The 14,253-nt window shown below is 39.1% G+C and overlaps 1 protein-coding gene across 1 annotated transcript in view; it reads right to left on the reverse strand.

Annotated features, from left to right (window-relative positions):
* Positions 1–819: 819 nt before the first annotated feature.
* The window catches only part of CUNH1orf198 (chromosome unknown C1orf198 homolog), a 21,849-nt gene continuing 8,415 nt past the window's right edge, over positions 820–14,253 (reverse strand). The window contains exons 2-3 of the mRNA XM_019527284.1: positions 6,737–7,279; positions 820–3,414 (exon numbers count right to left, since the gene is read on the reverse strand). Of these exons, the coding sequence (XP_019382829.1) occupies positions 3,358–3,414; positions 6,737–7,273 (594 nt within the window). The 5' untranslated portion in view covers positions 7,274–7,279 and the 3' untranslated portion in view covers positions 820–3,357. The remainder of the gene's footprint in view (positions 3,415–6,736; positions 7,280–14,253) is intronic.

Genomic DNA, 14,253 nt, shown 5'->3' on the forward strand with positions numbered 1-14,253 from the left:
AAACACTGCTCTGCAATTGGGGTAGGCTATGATTGTCGCATGCCATTAAGTTAACTGACAAGAGTAAACAGTGTGACAATAAATATACCCATGACCAGACCACATCATGTTAAACAAAATAGTCCTTGTCCATGCTGCCTGCAAAATCATATATGGTATCTTCAGATGACGTAGTAATGTTATGTTCGTCAGGATGATGACCATCTTCTTACTTTGCATGTACTGTGATTAGAATAACAGTGGCTCCTAGGTACTTCTGCAATACAAACAACCACCATCTTCTAATGAAGACAACCCTCAGGGTCCAGCTGGCATACATTCTTCTGGATTTCTATTTTTCTGTTTTGGAAGCTCTCTCACTGAGAAATTTCTCTTTGGAGGTGTGAAAGCCTTTATACATGGCTTAAATTTAACTTGGATTAAATTTACTTACTCTGGAAGGACAAAAGTCTAAGCTGCTCGTTAATAATTTTGCTAGTATGATTTATGCACTCATCTGGAGGGCTGTTTCTACTAAGTTCATAATCCTTCATTTCTGCCTCCCCACCAAGAGAAAAAGGATATAAAACAAAGCTGTTATCAAAATGAAGTAACCCAATATTAAGCTTTAATTTAATAAAGAATAAAGTGCAAAGGTATGTTGTTTTTATGGTACTGGGTGAACACAATAATGATACACAGGGCAAGGCAAAATACCTAAACTGTGAGGTATAAGCTCAGGATTAATTCTAAGTCCTCCTTCCTCAGTATAAAGAGATCCCACTCCAGTAGAGGCAAGAAAAGGCGAAGCTAGCAAAGAAAAGTGAAATACCACAAGCATTCTATGTAAAGTGACTTTATTAAAAGGTTTGTTAATATAAAATGTGACCATGTACAATTTTTCTGTTATGAATGTTTAATAAAAGCATATCATAGAAAGGGAGAAGCATCAATTTATGTCAAAGATCAGCAAGGAAAAATCTACTAAGTAAGTAAAAGTTCTGCAGCATGTTCTACCAGGTGGTCCCAAATATGTATAGGATGCAGTACTCTAAAAATGGTAGTAAAGAGAGCACAAAATTGAAGCAAATTACAAATCTACAATCCATTTAGCACAGGTGTAAACAAATGCTCCTCCCGACATTAAGAAGTGTTACACAAAGCGCTACAAATATTGAAGCAAGATTAAAAAGTTGGTGCCTCTTGCATGGACTGAAAATACACACTGATGGCTGAATATTTCAACTTACTGAAAACAATTCAAAGCTTTTATTAGTAACTGTAAAACCCATGATTAGTGTCATTCAGCTTAAAAAAATTTCAAGGACTCAAGTTTGAGGAAAAAGTGCAAGTCAGCAGTATTTCAGATATCTGAACTTTATGCTCAAGTCCTTGTTTAATTTTCCATATTAACGCTAGATGATGATGTAACACTAATAAGGGCCATTTAAAAATATTAAACTAAGCAGCAAATATTATAAGTATATCTGGGCCAACAGGAATATGAAATACAAAAGAACTGAAATTTTCTCCTGAATTTACAGGGGTCAAATATAAGACCCATCCTCTATATAGAAGTTTACTTGATATGTATCACCGAGGAGTGCATTCAGTTGAAGTGTATTTTGTAGCACAGCTTTATTAATGCTGTTTCAGAAGTTATCATTGTGCTATGAAACCTCACTGTAAAATTTGCTTTTCTATGACTAGCCATCCAATACTTTATTCTTTTCTGTTGCTAGAAATTAATCCTTGTTTTTGAAAAAGGCTAAATTTTATAACCAAGCCTTTAAACATATTAAGGAAAGCAAGTATTCACTGCTGTTTGATAGTAAATATATACCACCTGCCTCAAAGCAAACAGGGCAAGCAGCACACCACTCTGCAGAATGGAGTTTCTTCAATACCTGCAGACTACTTTGAAATCTTCTCAAAGACTTTTATTGTACAAAAGAAAATTTTGGTCAAAAAATGGAATCAGCAGGGTTTAACTGTCACTAGTATCAATAAACTGTCAAATGCCAATCCACGTGAAGCCTAAGGGAACTAAGTCCAACTGGTACAGACTGCCCATCATTTGGCCATAGTACAACTTTGGCATGGATTCATTAAAATGAGCTATATCTTTTTCCTTCCACCCCGGATAGATAATTTTGGAATCAATTATGGAGGTAAAAAGGAAAGGTTAAACCTCTGGCATTGGACCCTTCACTGGTTGTGTGCAAGGGGAATTAAGGCTTCAAGGTGAAAAACACAGTGAAAAATCAGTGTGTAAATCATGCTGCATTTTGGAGACAGCAGTCCAAATGACAGCTGAAGTCCTGTTCTCTACCCTTAACAGCAACTGAGGATTATTCAAAAGTAGACCTGGAGGCACACATGCCAAAGGCTACCTTTCAGTTCTGTTTGCACCTCAGATGCAAACACTACCCAGAGAGTGGACACCAGGGACGATGTATCCACAAAAGGAAAGAGCACCAGAAGTTAGACTGATGCGTCTTCAAGAGGGATAGCTGTTATAAAAAGAGTACAAAAAGCCTTAGTGTGCTATAGCCTGCTATAAATATAGAAGTTTACCATAGCAAAAACTTAAGTGGTGTCTGCTCCTGGAGACACCTGTGATTTACTTCAACTTTTCTGCTACCAAGGGCTATATGGAAGCAGTGACCTCTTTAGGTTTTCATTCCCTGGAAAAAAAATTGGACAAAACAAAGGTCAGCATCCTCACTCATGTTTACAGTCATTTCCCAAGCCACTTTTGTAAGAAGCCTTCCTTTCTAGCAAATGTATCTATAGAGCACAACTGCAGTGATTCTTTGAACCAAGCATTTTTGTCAAACCTTTGGCTCCTCTCAAAATAACTTGCAAAAAAAGGTGGTAGAATACAATACTGCCAAACTAGATATGAAATAAACAAAGAAAATACAATTCTTATAATATGCTTATTTTTTCATGCCTTTCTTAAAGGAGTCTTTTGGTAGTTTATTTAGAGCAACACTGCATTTAATTCATTTCTGTCATGAAAGATGCAAATACTTACGAGCCACGCTAACCCAATTCCTAACAAAACAAGAACTGGATCTTGGTAGGCTGAGTCTTTTGAACACAGAAGTTTGTCCTTTAATGTATACAATTTTCCCCAATACAATAACTACTCAACTTGTAACAGACATTACAAAATTCAAAAAAAATGAGATCACGCCTATCACAAACACTTGAAGTACAAAAGTGCATCTGGTATTACAAAAAAGTTTATACAAAGGCAACATTTAGAGTTTGAAAATTATTTTAAAATACGCAGATGCTAGTAACTTAACATACAAAGAGAAAATGCCTCTTTCCTTCTCCAAACTTTGTGTGAACTATTTTGTAGTGTCTTTACCAGTTGTCTAGAAAATCAAAGCCAGTCTTCAAGATAATGGTGCTTGTATTACTCTGTAAAAAGACAGAATTAAAGGATAAATATTGACATATATGGGATTAACAGGATTAAATGGAGTTGAATAACATATGGACCCTGAAAATCATAATATATTTGTTTGTAACTGTGCCTGCCAAAATGTAACGTTCTTTACCTTGGAACGCTTGATAGCATCAGTATTGAAAAATGCCACATATATAAGAAAAATCCATATGTTGAAGGAGCAAAAAATTATTCCTGAATCAGAGTAATATTTTTTACTTTGCTGATAAAAAGGATTTATTTATTCTTGCTTCCCTATTCAAATTATGATTATTTTTCAGGACAAAGGGTAGGCAAGAGTGAAGAAAATATATATCATCTAATCTGGTAATCCTATGCTTTTGATGGTAAGGGCCAGGAAGGTAAGGTCATCTCTCCTCCTCACTCCACCCCACTCCAAGTCACTAATGTTACTTCAGGGGCAGCAGAGGGGGATATTGTACCTTCCCCTTAAGCCCTGGGATGCTGGCCACAGGTAAGGCTGGGATATTTTGACTGGGTAACATTGATGCTCTTGCTGGTACTTAGGAAAATGTAGATGTTCCTGACATCTTGCTCTTCTTCCTCAGGGTTATACTGATGATCACCAAAATTTGGAGGCAGGAAAGAACTTTTCCTCTCGCTCAGACAGGCATGGATTTGTTTTGCCTTCCTGTGCAATGTGGGGCATGGTCCTTTTCATAAGATAGGGTGGCCAACCTGTGGCACAGGTGCCATCAATGACATAGGCAGCCTCTGTGCATGGCATGCAGCAGATAAGGGAGGGGAAACGTAGCACAGCATCAGACAGGGCAGAAGGCAAAGCAGGAGATCAGGCAGGGAGCACCGAGTAGGGAGCAGAAAGCAAAATCACAGATTAGGCAGGGGAAAGCAGCTGAGGTAGCACTTGTACCAAAAGGTTGGCACCCACTGTCCTGGATGTTTGAAGCATGTCAACCAACTACTTCCCTGTCATTGCAATGGCAGGGCACTGGCAGTCCTCCCATCTCCCCTGCTTTTACTCACAGCATTGTATTGGGTGGTGTTTTTGTTTCACTTACGATGCCTTGCAGCTGTGTGAGAGGACTTGAAAAGGCAATCTGGGGAGATTCTTGGGTAAATGATGGCCTGTGAAGGCAGGGGACTTGACCTGATGGCTCAGGACGACCCTTCTACTTTTGGGTTCCTAACTGTTCAAAGTATTTACAGAGGCAGCCATATCTACCCACGTGCTTCCAAAAGGTTTAATAGCTCAATGTCTTTATTTTGAAAAGGCCACTTCCCAGAAATTTAATTAAGGTCTGGGTGCATGTTTTCAAATTGCTCAACCAGAGGGAAAAATGCAGATTAAAAAAAACCACAATACAAATTAAATTACCTCACCACCATGACTATGGCAGCAAGGCAGGGCAGGGTCTTTTTTTAATTGCATACTGCAGGCAGCATTCATGGCCAGAGAACAGCTAAGGAGCTTTCCCACCTCTTTCTCCCTCTCCAGACAAGAAACCAACCCAACCAAGGCTCCAGATATCGATGTACCTTCCTAAATCCAAATGTTTTCATTCAGTTGTTGGGCAGCTTGCACCATCTGCTAAATACTCTGGAGCCTTGTGACCTCACACCACACCCCTGGAAGCTTCACAAATAGAATAGTTGATTTGATCTATGCAAGGTGTGAAGTTGTATGCTGAGTGCCTACAGCCATCTGAAGTGTATACTAATGTATTGCACACACATACTGAAATGCATCAGTACTGAACATCTGTAGTTTGGTGTGTTGAATAACAGCTCAGTTAAGATTCAGCACAGGAATCAGCCAAGGAAAAAGCAAGGAAATAAGCAGCTGTCATTCAAAACGACACGTACGCTCTTATTTGTTAGCTCTCTCTCAACCTCCAATAGGGCTCATCACCATCCGCAGCATATACATCTTCAGGATTGCAAAGATGGTAGGTGGCCATGTGGGAAGGTGGGGGATGGAGCCAACAGGAGTGGAGTGCAGAGAGAGGCCTGGAGCCTACTGTTTCTATACAAAAGGCAACAGTGCCACAGAGGGCTCCTAATGAAGACCTCTTTGCACAAACACCTGGGCTTTCCACTATACTGTGGCTTTGGTTTAACAGGGAACAAAAGACATGGTGAATAGACAGTGGGGTCCTCCCTCAAATTAGGAAATGAAGCAGCCTGGAACAACCCAACTTCCTACTGCTGTGGCCATTTGTCTGTCAGTCCCAGCTCCCTGCACAAGCCTGTATGCCTTCTCTCAAGACCTCTTCGAAGTCCATCTCTACTTGCAGACAATAGTTCCCTATCTTTTTTTTCCAGTAGTTCCCCATCAGCAGAGGAACTTCAGGATATTGTTTAGACCTGAAAATAGGAAATCAGTCCCTTGCTCTATTCCACTGATTTAGACATTTCAACAAAAAACCACACTGGAAAGCTGCTTAAGCCAGTGGAGAAGTGGTTGCAGAGAGAAAGAAGTTTGGAAAAATAATGTAGCTTCCTCTCATTTGTCACAATTCATCTCTCATCCATGCTGTCCTTAGAGCCCTTTCCTACTGTATGCCCTCAATTTGTAGTTTCACTTGGAAAAGTCTTAAAATTTAACAGCATCAAAAGGGGTCTGTGATTTTTCAAGTGCAAAATAACCCTAGATGTTCATTAGTTTCACTAGGCTATGGTATTTTCTTTCCCTTCCTGTGTTCGACTGTGGTGGTAAACAACTGCTACGTTCTATTCCGAAGGAAGTTGCCAAACAGCGATGAATGCTCTGTGAATGCTACTGAATACGAGGCATTACAGGAGACCCTCACCATTCATGGGGACTACTCTAAGCGCCACTGCTACCGCCGCCACTGCCTCCCTCCCTGTCCCCAGGATCCCCTGCAGCGCCTGGGAACTGACCCCTTCCCCTGAGCGCTGCTGCGGCTGCCTCCAGGGGAGAAAATGCCGCCGCTGCCTCCTTCCATGTCCCTGGCGCTCGCTCTCCGCCTGCCTCCCGGCTCTACCTTCCCCTGCGAATATTTGAATCCGCGAACCCGGAGTTCATGAATAGCGAGGGTTTCCTGTATGTAAATATTAGATACTGAATATGGCTACTTTAAAAATACCTATTAGAGATATGGGAAATAAGTTAGTTTAACATGTTGGCTGAACAGATGTTTTTCATCTACAGGATAAACAAAATCCCAACAAGCTTTGTTAGGGTTTAGTGCTCTACTGAATCCCTAATCTTCCTGGGTGACCTTGTTAAGACTTCCGTGAGATGCACACTCGTTAAAAATTGAAGATAATAGAATAAATGCCAGCCCTTACCTGTCCACCGGGGTCTGAAAGCATAGGGCCCTCAGCCTCTTCAGTTTTTGTCCCTGAAGACGGCAGTTCCTGGGGTGGTTCAGGAAGGAGGTCATCTAGTGTGTTAGCTGTAGGCTGACTGGGTTGAGATTTCTCCCACTCCGTAGATAGAGAAGACAGGCTTGGAGTGATGAATGTTTCTGGTTTAGCTATGCTGGGTTTCTCACCTTTGGTCGTCTCTTTTGGAGTAGACTCTTGCCTATAAAAAGATGTAAGGGCTTTCTCTCCTTTCTCCATCGATTTAATCTGGCTAGGGGTCAAGGACTGGAATTCTGACTGGCCTCCTTCAAATTTTGAACGCTCTGCATTTATCTTCCAGAAAGAGGACTCCTCTTCTTTCCTGGATGGTATTAACCCATCAGAGCTAGGCGTCTTGTTACCCTGAGAAGATTTGGGTGCCTGGACACCGGGTGCTGCTTTGACTGGTTGTCTCTGTTCATTTTGTGATGGGACACCACCTTGTTCTTGTAGGGATAAAGATGCAACACTGAACTCCATTTGACTCTGTAAGGGATTACAAGAAAACAAACACACCAACAATGCATTTCAAATCCCACTACAAAAAGGCAAAAACAATTACACTCTGACTGACAGCAGGGGCTCACAACTGTTATCTGCATGGCAGTAGGTAATATCTGCACCAATGCCAGTATTAGAACAGCACCAACCACCAGAAAGGCAACTGCCTCCAAAAGCTTTTGCCCTTTGAAATACAGAATGAAGAACCTTCATGAAACGGTCTGGAGAAAATAAGACTTATAAACCCTTTGGAGACCAGCCACTAGGGGGAAGCAATTACTTATCTGAGTGTTCAGATGCCCTCCAAAGGAGGGTGGGGGGAGAGAAAAAGACATGGGCACATGCAGGTAGAAGACAGAGCAATGAAAAGTGCACAATACATGCAAATAGAACTGTTTAAAGAATACTGGATATCTGCTAAAAAGGCATACTTAATAAGATTTCTAAACAAAGAAACCTTAACAAATCAAGCAACCAGGGTTTCAGTGCCACCTTTGAAATGATTCCTTGGAGTCTCAGAACAGCAGAGACTTCCTATGCCTGAAGAAGGGTGATTGTGCCCCAAAGCTTGTTAAGACCTTTTTTCCAATTAAGCAGTTGGAAATAATAATAAAAGATATCACATCTACTCAAAGAACCTTGCCTTCTTTGAAATGATTAGTTAATCTTCTAGCTACATTTACTTCGGAAACAGTGGAACACTAGTAACCATGTCTACCCATAAAATAATTATAAACATACTAATTTAATGTTTGTAACAGAGAGCAACTGCACAGAAAAACTCCAAATAACTTTATGTTTACTTCACAGCTGTATTTGGATTTTTTTTCTTTTACTTATTTGATTTGGTCTGAGATATTATCTTTATTGCTACCTGTTGTCAAAAGATTTCAGTTTTATCGATGTGTCACGGAAATATGCCCATAGTTAAATGATGGCATAGCTCTCATAAAAACAGCATGGAGATTGTCAGTAGCTATTTGACTTTTAAACACTATCCTTAATTACTTTAATTTCTAGGTGTTTGTTTTATACCATTTCTGATACCGCTGCAGTCTCACAGAGCACTGTTAACAAACCCTACATTTTGTAAAAGCAAAGCAAACTGTCTTTACAAAACTTAAGCATTAAAATGCTTTCATGTTATAGTTCCACGAACATGTTTCCTCTGTACTGCTGTGCTCTGAAACAGAACAGGAGCATAAAAACTGCCAAAGGGAAATAAGTCTAATTTAACTGCATTTCACTCAAGTTGCAAACAAAAAAACAGTGCAGAATAAATTATATTTATAAAATTACAAACCTAATGCCGCAAGTTACTAATGGCAAGGCACAGAGGAAGTTTTGTCATTTTTGTTAAGTATATGGAGAAATACTATTTTTTTAAAATATGGACAAATACTAACTTTTACCAATAACTGTAAAGAATGACTTCTGAAGTTCATTAAAGATTATATGCACTTAAATTATTTTCATTTTATTACACCTGGAATCTATCTTTCCAGATATATGCAATAGTGTCCACAGGCATAAATACTAATCCCATTATACCTAGTTTTCACTAGAAGTGTGCTGGGGTTCAGTTCTGCATTCCCTGTACAGAGGGAACTCCCCTAGCATTCAAAAGGACTGCTGATCTTGCATGTTTTCCATGCCCAACTTTTGTTAGTGATGTCTAATTAAAAGCTGCTGAGTTAGCATTTTCACTAACTGTACTAGCGTACAACATTTGCTTTGCGCTAGTCAGCAGTCTGCTACACACGATTGATTTGTAGATTAAAAACTGAACTTTCCAGAGATTTGGGTCAATACAGTGGTTTTACCTATTCTACCCACTTTACATGCAGGAGAGCAACATTTGACTGGCAGTCTCAGTTCTTTAGCTCCATATTTAATTCAGGGAGTGCTCTGCATTATCCAAGAACATTAAAAAAAAAAATCAAGCTGGGAATAATTAACAAACAGCATGAGTAAGTAGGACTGCAAGGACACAAGCAGCTCTGATCATGCTACTTGAACAATTATTTCCAATTTTAAAATGTCAATGTTGCAAGCAGTTTAAAAAAAAAAAAAAGCCTGTTTCCATGTTGTGGGCAGAAGATGTTCCCCTATTACCAGCAAAGACAAAAGCTGCAGAAGCAGACTGCTGGTGTCATGGCATTGTGGTGTCCACTGAGAACCAATACCTATAAAACTAAATGTGTATGTTTTATACATTCACTTAGGAAATCTACCCAGGACAGTTTCTGCAACTGGGATCTATTTCATGACCCTAGGATCAGTAAACATGATTCCTGCCACTAACCCTTCTTACTGCAGTGCCAGACAGCAAAAGCAAGATTCACTGTTTCTATAACAGATTTTGTTCCTCCTGAAAACACAACACTGCAAACTAGAATTTAGGTTCGTGTAGGGTTTTTTTGTCTACTTCTTTGGACTCTGCAACTGTTATTTTACTATGTGGGATTCAGTTCTAGAGATCACCATAGAGATTACAGGGCTTTATAGATCAACATTAGTTTCCAAATGCTACATTCTGTGTTGGTATGTGTGACATTCATTAACACCAGTTAGAACAGCCTTTAACTACGAGGCTGTAGTTAGAAGCAATTTGGTATTTCCAAATGCAAAGAAAGGGTTGCATTCCAGAGCCACAAAACTATAGCTGAAGAATGTTACTATTAATCAGAGGGGGAAGCAGTGTATTTTTAATCTTTCTGAGTTGTCTGCCTTGTTTAGCACATATAGGAATGCCCTGTCATTGAAACAGCATGTGTCCAATTTAGTAAATTCACTGCTGCAGGATTTTGGATGAAACGCTTAATCTATATAGCAACAAAGCTTTTTCTTCAAAACTGAACTTTATAAAACAGAGTGGTCCCACATTCAAAATGCCACTTGAACATCTTTTTAAAAATGATCAGAGCAGAAACCTGGACGATTACAGTTTTAGTTTCAGATCTGACCTAAAACCAGAGATAAGTCTTCTCTAGCTTAGGTATGACAAAAATCCTGAATCCCTCAATTTTTGAAAGATTTTGGTTCCTGGTACATCCAGTCTTACAACCATACTTGAAGATTTTTGCTATTTGGACCTGGGACATCATTAAGACAGTTCGGAATATTTCAGTGTTTTAATTTAAACACAATTCTATCCTTTATTGATCTCAAACTCAAACAAGTAGCCACAATCTAATTTGGATTTTCAGAGACCAAGCATATAATCACCACTATGATATTTGTACGTCAGCCCCGTGGACCAGTATCAAATTATCCTAGTGTGCTTTTTTCTTTTTAATATCCTGAAATTAACTGGAGCATGATACAAGTTATTTATTGGATTCAGCTGAAATGCACAATGGTTCCATATGACCAAAGCTAGTGAAAATATACAAACCCATTTCAACAGGGCATGAACATCTTGGTATGCCTGATGAAGTCAAGTTGTTTAATATATGGTATTTCAAGCCAGGCAATTTGCAATGTGTTTCAGTTTTAGTTATTTAAAAAAAGCTGTTAGAAAATTTTAGCTAGGGAAATAATTTTGAAGACAAAGGGAGCTCAGTGTGTGAATCTGGTGCTAGAACATGAAACACGACTCAAATGTGCATGTCTTACATCGCATGTTTCTAGCTAACCATTAAGAGAGTTCCAGTTCACTGTTCTGCTCTTACTTTTAAGTACATCAAATTCCAAGTCAACAAATGATTTAACACAAAAACACCCCCGCCCCCAACATATACCATATACCGTCCTCCCTCAAGCCTTTTGGTTTTTTTGGCTCAAAAACAGTCATTTCAAAAACTATAGCTAAAGCTAGGAGTTCTAAAAACGTTTTCCAGTTACACATTTCATTTTAACATCCACTGCAATTTGGCCACCCCTTAAAATTCTGTCTATCATTTTGCATTTTGATTCAGAAGCATGAACTTATATTGATGGCCTGTGCAAACCTAGCTGTGCCATTCCCATAAGCATTTTGATAGATGGCTCTGCTACCCCAATCAAACTTCTTGCAGTAGACATTCCATAAGGAGCATAATGTACATTTTGCATTTATTAATTTTGTAAGACAGACCTGCTGTGCCTTCTTGTTGTACCTTTGAAGGCCAACCGATTTTCAACAAGAAGTTTCTACAACAGGAGACCTGCACTCGGGAAGAGTCTTTATTACCACTGGCCATTCTGAATTCTTTTAGTAAACACTTTAGATTGGGACCCTGGAGATTTGGGTTTAACCCTCTGCTTTTTCCAAATCATGGTGCAATTTCAGACCAAATCCTAACCTACGTCTTGTTTTATTTCCTACTCCAGGGGTGGCCAACCTGCAGCATGTGCGCCACAAGCAGCACAGGTAGCCTCTGTGTGTGACATGTAGCAGGTTGGGGAACAAGACAGGCAGCACAGAAGCATATAGGGCAGGAGGAAGAAAGAAGGGCAACAGATTGGGCAGGGAGCAGAAAGCAAAGAAGCAGACTGGGCAAAGGAAAGTGATGGAAGTAGCAATTAAAAAAGATGTGGTGCTAATTTGTGGCATGTCTGCCAAAAAATGCTAGCTCCAACTGCTCTATTTGCACACCACCTTCTACCTCACAAGTCTGGCAAAGATACCAGCTAATTTTTCTCAAGTGCTCCTAGTTCTTTTCAGTACTAGTATGAAATGAATTTGAAGTCAGAAGCCTTCAAAAAAAAGTTTAAAGTTTAAAATTAAACTAAAATACTAAACTAAAAAGAAAAAGCACAAGAACCAAAGTGAGACTTGAGAAGGTGGAGAGAATCCACAAACACAATGCAGCCAGGAGTGCAAGCAGACAAGCACAAATTTGCTAGAGAAATTATTGGAAACATAATAAATGCCTTAAGGCTGTGGCATACTCTTATAGACCTTAATGATTTAATCATACTGTATAAAATTAGGTCTCAGTTCATAAGGTCTATACTAAAAACAGAAAGACCACAAGGAACTCAAGAGCTATTTTTACATCTTATTCATCCATTAGGAATGTTTAGTATTTTATGAAACAGACAAGCGCACACAGCCAAAAAAAACTGCTTGGCTTGGCAGCTTCCAGCAATCTAAATTTTGAGACAAAGGCTGCAGAAACTCTGTCAAAAATGGGCTATTTCCACCAAACTGATAGGATAAGAAAGTAAAAGTCCAGTTTCCCCGAAGACAATAAACAAATCAGAACAAAGGACTCAGCTTGCTGAATAGACAAAGAAACAAAATAAATGTGGTACCCAAAATAGGGTAGTGTTCGTTTATTGTGCAACAACTCTAGTTCAGACAAGGGTAAGGGAAAAAAACCCCAAACAAGACAAAAACCCCCCAACAACACTAAACCACAGAATAATTATTAATAAAGGAGAGAAAGGGTTGGAGGAAGGATGTCTTGAAAAGATAAAATAACTTAGGTCTGCGTATACAATAAAACATTGTAAAAGATGCACACCATTATAACTTTAGGAGGAAACTGATATTGCAAAAAGCCAGATTTTAAAACAGCATTCCACATGTGGAAACAAGTATGTCTGACTTCTTGTCAATCAAAAATGTCCTAAAACCACACTGTATCTGGTAAGTGCATGGTCCTAGCACTAATGAACAGCAGGTCAAAGTCTAACTTGAGCAATTATATTTTGCCTAACAAAAGACCAGTCCATACCAAGCTTAAAACTGCTATTTATGACTGTATCTAATATAGTTATTACTGCCATCAATGCCAGCACTAAGTATACAGGAATTTGTGGTCCAAGAACTGCTGGTCAATGGTATGGTTTTACAGCATGTTCTAAAGGGGGCTAAGTAACAGACCTTACAAAAGGGGGGGTGGTGGAAATCACTACCCCCATTGATCATGGAAACAGTGCTGTCCATGCCAACTTGTTAATTATGACTTTATTTAAACATGGCTTGTAGCTGTCAATGTTCTAATGAAAGCATGAAGAATGAAGAGGGTGTAGAAAGCCCATGGGTCTTTCCTCCTTTCCCACCAAAAATATTTTTGGCTGCCTTACAAATGCAATGTAATAATTTGGTGAAAATTGGTTTTAAAACCTGTTAGTGGGATTAAATCACTGCCTAGTTGTGTATTATTAACATGCTCTGGGATCTCTCAGGATGAAAGCTGTTATGTATAATACAGAAACTGTTAATATTATGCACCTGTAAGGTTTTACTGAAAAAATACAGAAGGCTATTTGTGCGAGAAGCAGGGGAAGCTAAGGAGTAAGAAATGCAAACTCTAGGCACAAAAAAAGTGATTCATATGCCCTATCAGGTATTCCCTATTGCTGATGTCCATTCTACATCTAGCAAGATTTTTAAATTTGTGCATCACATCACCAACAACAAAGAAATGGGAATTGGACTGACTTGCATGTAGTTGATGATGCAAGTGGAATGTAGCATTCAATTTGCTCTCTGCCTCTCCCTCCCTCTTCTCCAAGACATTAGATTAAGATTACAAACAGAAGCAGAAATGTTTGACAGTAAACTAATTAGCTATGTCTGAAAACATAATAAGTAGAAGGAGGGAGTCATGTTGACCATTTCTACTCATTACAACAGTTTAAGGTCAGGAAGGCTTTGGGCTCAAATACAGCTGGACACTGTTTCTACTTTACAAAGTGTTATCGTCTGTTTACATTCTCTGGGATTTATATTCTCTGAATAGTCCTATAAAAGTTTTGGGTTCAAATAAACCAAAAGATTCAAAAGCTAAACTCAGCCAAACCTCAATCAAGCTTTCAGCTGAACTAAATCTCCAACTATTCACAAACCTGGCCCAAGTTCCACTGCTATAACAAAACCAATATTCCAAGTTGTGTTCCAAATTATACAGTGGTCCACCTAGAGCCTTGAACCCCGCCATACAAGATCTGCAGTTATCACCTTTAAGTGCCACTGAATAGTTTGCAAACGTGTGACAGTCAACAAATATGTTCTCTCTCTGAAG

Source organism: Gavialis gangeticus, unplaced genomic scaffold (genome assembly GCF_001723915.1).
Source record: "Gavialis gangeticus isolate Ggan-Ray unplaced genomic scaffold, GavGan_comp1, whole genome shotgun sequence".
NCBI lineage: Eukaryota > Metazoa > Chordata > Crocodylia > Gavialidae > Gavialis > Gavialis gangeticus.